The 3,095-nt window shown below is 39.1% G+C and overlaps 1 protein-coding gene across 1 annotated transcript; it reads right to left on the bottom strand.

Moving 5' to 3' along the window:
- Positions 1–475: 475 nt before the first annotated feature.
- LOC140666935 (uncharacterized) lies at positions 476–2,081 on the bottom strand. The gene is made up of 2 exons (XM_072894483.1): positions 1,838–2,081; positions 476–771 (listed from the first exon to the last, which is right to left on the bottom strand). The coding sequence occupies exons 1-2, from the start codon at positions 2,079–2,081 to the stop codon at positions 476–478; spliced, it is 540 nt and encodes a 179-aa protein (XP_072750584.1).
- Positions 2,082–3,095: the final 1,014 nt, after the last annotated feature.

Genomic DNA, 3,095 nt, shown 5'->3' with positions numbered 1-3,095 from the left:
ATACCGCTCGTGAATAAAAAGGTACCGGGTCTAATGAAGGATGAAAACAACGGTACCATAATAACCAAATTTGTCAGACTTAGAGCAAAAATGTATGCGTTGCACGTGGATGATAAAAAGGATATGAAAAAGGTAAAAGGCGTCAAGAGTTACGTTGTCGCGAGAACGATAACGTTTGACGATTACATGCGGTGTTTGAACGAGGAGATTGAAATGACGCATAGTCAATCGTATATAAGATCAAAATTGCATAAGGTATACACCATTCGCGAAAAAAATTGCTCTAAATCCGTATGACGACAAATGGTATATCGTACCTACAACTACTGATACGTTACCGTGGGGACATTATAAAATACCAATGTAAATAATTGTATTTATTTATTTATTGTAAATATAAATTATATATTCTTTCAAGTAAATTTATATATATTTTTATTATATTACATCTTTATAATAAATTATTTTTATGTATTCAAAAGTTGTGCGATTTATCAAATCCCAACCATTTCGCAAAAACCTTATCTCCTTTTTTGCGTATCACCTTTTCCACGAGATACACGTCGGGGTTAGCAACGTTATGTAGCTCGTATTCGTAGAATCCTCCGGCTACTGGATTTCTGCGCGAATCTTCGAGTAGATATGTCGCGGGATTAGTTTTCTGTATTTTGATAATTTTAAACACTTCGGTCGACCAATTTGGTCTGTAACCTTTATCAAAAATGGTCTTGAATTTACTCAATCGTATCGAATCACCTACTTTGAATTTCGCTGGAGTAGCAATTTTTATATTGTTATATACCATCGATAGGTCTCATATTGATAGTGCGATGTTTTCGCCCGTTATATTCTGCAACGAGTTGGGATAACGCGTCGACCCACTTGTAATTACCATTTAACGTAAACAATTTCCACATATTATTCTTTAAAGTGCGGTTGAATCGTTCCACCGAGGCTTTCATTATGGAATACGTTGAATAATGATTAACGTTCTGTTTCTTCATGAGTTTTTATACATTTGCATTGTAAAATTTCTTTCCTCTGTCAGTTTGAAAATTTTTCGGACATGTTCAACCATCTTGAGTAAATGTTACCTGTTTGGACACGGAACGATTGGACACCAAACAATTGGACACGTAGTATTGGACACGTTCAGATTGGACACCGTACGATTAGACACACACTTTGCACGATTGGACACTGAACGATTGGACACTGAACGATTGGACACTGAACGATTGGACACCGCACGATTGGACACTGCACGATTGGACACCGAACGATTGGACACTGTACATGGAAACTTTATCTTGATATATATTTTCAATATTTTCATAATACACACACACACACAGGGAGGTGCAAGGGAGGAGCCTCCGGCCCTCCCCCTCCCGCATCCACCTCGTTCACCTCGTTTCGCGTGGAAAGTTTCAAACCTATGTAAACTTTTGCTTTATCTTGCAATGTACATGCGAAGCGAGGTGTTCAATCGTGCAGAATGCGTGTCCAATCGTGCGGTGTCCGATCGTGCAAAGTATGTGTTCAATCGTGCGGTATCCAATCGTTCAGTGTCCAATCGTGCAAAGTGTGTGTCCAATCGTGTGGTGTCCAATCGTTCAGTGTCTAATCGTTCAGTGTCCAATCATTCAGTGTCCAATCATTCAGTGTCCAATCGTGCGATGTCCAATCGTGCGGTGTCCAATCATGCGGTGTCCAATCTGAACGTGTCCAATACTACTTGTCCAATCGTAGGGTGTCCAATCGTTCCATGTCCAAAGGGATCCTCCCTCTCGAATTATTTTTGCGATTGTTTCAGACATTTCGTTTCCGCTTTTACTTTTGAGCGGTATGGCCCACGAATACTTGCTCAGCACATCGATAACAGTGAGTATGTAAGTGAAACCTTTGTTGACTCGTGCATAAGGACGCATCTCGACCACGTCCGCCTGCCACATGTCATCGTATCCGTGTACTATGACGCGTCTACGCGGAAAATTTCTTCTCGCCGGAGCGTGCAATTCTTCCACGAACTGTCGCTTTTCAGAATTATTTTTCTTTTCTTGCATGTTTGATCGTGGCATATTTCGTAATAATGTAAAAGTTCATGTATAATTCTTTATGTATCTTTTTCTGAGTCGGATGTACTTTGCACACGTGTCTGAAGCATTTTCTGCATTTCAAGCATCATTATCTGAAGAGTTTGCACATGCGTTTCGAGTGCAATAATTGTTTCTTCAATTTCTTTCTGCCGATTCCTCAAAAGTTCAACACTCATTTCAACGTACCGTCTGTTAGCAGCGTCGTTATCATCTTCCGGTTGTACTACACGTCGTATCTTGCGCGATCTTGCGTTAAAGCCGGCGCTAATCAGATACAGAGCGTTATCTCGCACATAATTTCTTAATAATCTGTTCCATTCATAGTATGCCTTATTCGACATTCCGAGCGATATTCCAAATTTATTAATTGGCATTTCAATACCAAATGTATTGACAGAATGACTAGTATCGTCAACATGCTCTTTAATTTATAATAAGACCTGCCTCGCGAAGCTCTTCAATAATTGACAAGATTTCATTGTCATGGGCATTGTTGCCTGCTCGACGCCAAGCTTCCAGCAGCCGCAAACGATCTACCAATTCGTTGGTATCGTTCCAATGCACGTATTCAATTTTATTCTCACTCAGTGTCATAGTGCGTGATAAGTTTATACCTTTTCTAATTTTTCTTTTGATAGGAAATAATGAAGCGATTATATATTTATATTTGTACCCTTTGTTACTTAATACTGAATTACGCACATTGCTGCCGCGTCTATGCGCCTTTGTCGCCAATAATATACTTTTATATTTAGGCATATCGTTCTCTGTATATACGGCAATTCGGAAATTCTCTTGAAAATTAATTCGTAGGGACTCGGCGTTCCCGCATATTTTACTCCATCGATTATTATATTATCATTCTTATCTATTTCGAAATGTTTATCGCCGAGCATCATTTCTTCGTTGGAAAATTTAACACCATATACTTAATCCATCTCGTTATTTTCATCTTGGCTCAAAATTGTTCCGATATATTTTTGTCCGAGCGGACCA

The sequence above is a fragment of the Anoplolepis gracilipes genome, chromosome 6 (genome assembly GCF_047496725.1).
Source record: "Anoplolepis gracilipes chromosome 6, ASM4749672v1, whole genome shotgun sequence".
NCBI lineage: Eukaryota > Metazoa > Arthropoda > Insecta > Hymenoptera > Formicidae > Anoplolepis > Anoplolepis gracilipes.
Note: the sequence above shows the minus strand (reverse complement) of the source record. Positions and strands in the feature narration are given on the sequence as shown.

Excerpts from the sequence above, each read along its gene's own strand:
- LOC140666935 (XM_072894483.1), bottom strand. The coding sequence starts at position 2,081 with ATGCCACGATCAAACATGCAAGAAAAGAAAAATAATTCTGAAAAGCGA. Across the intron at positions 772-1,837 it reads GTGGGCCATACCGCTCAAAA|CGAAATTCAAAGTAGGTGAT; the intron begins GTAAAAGCGGAA and ends TTGCTACTCCAG.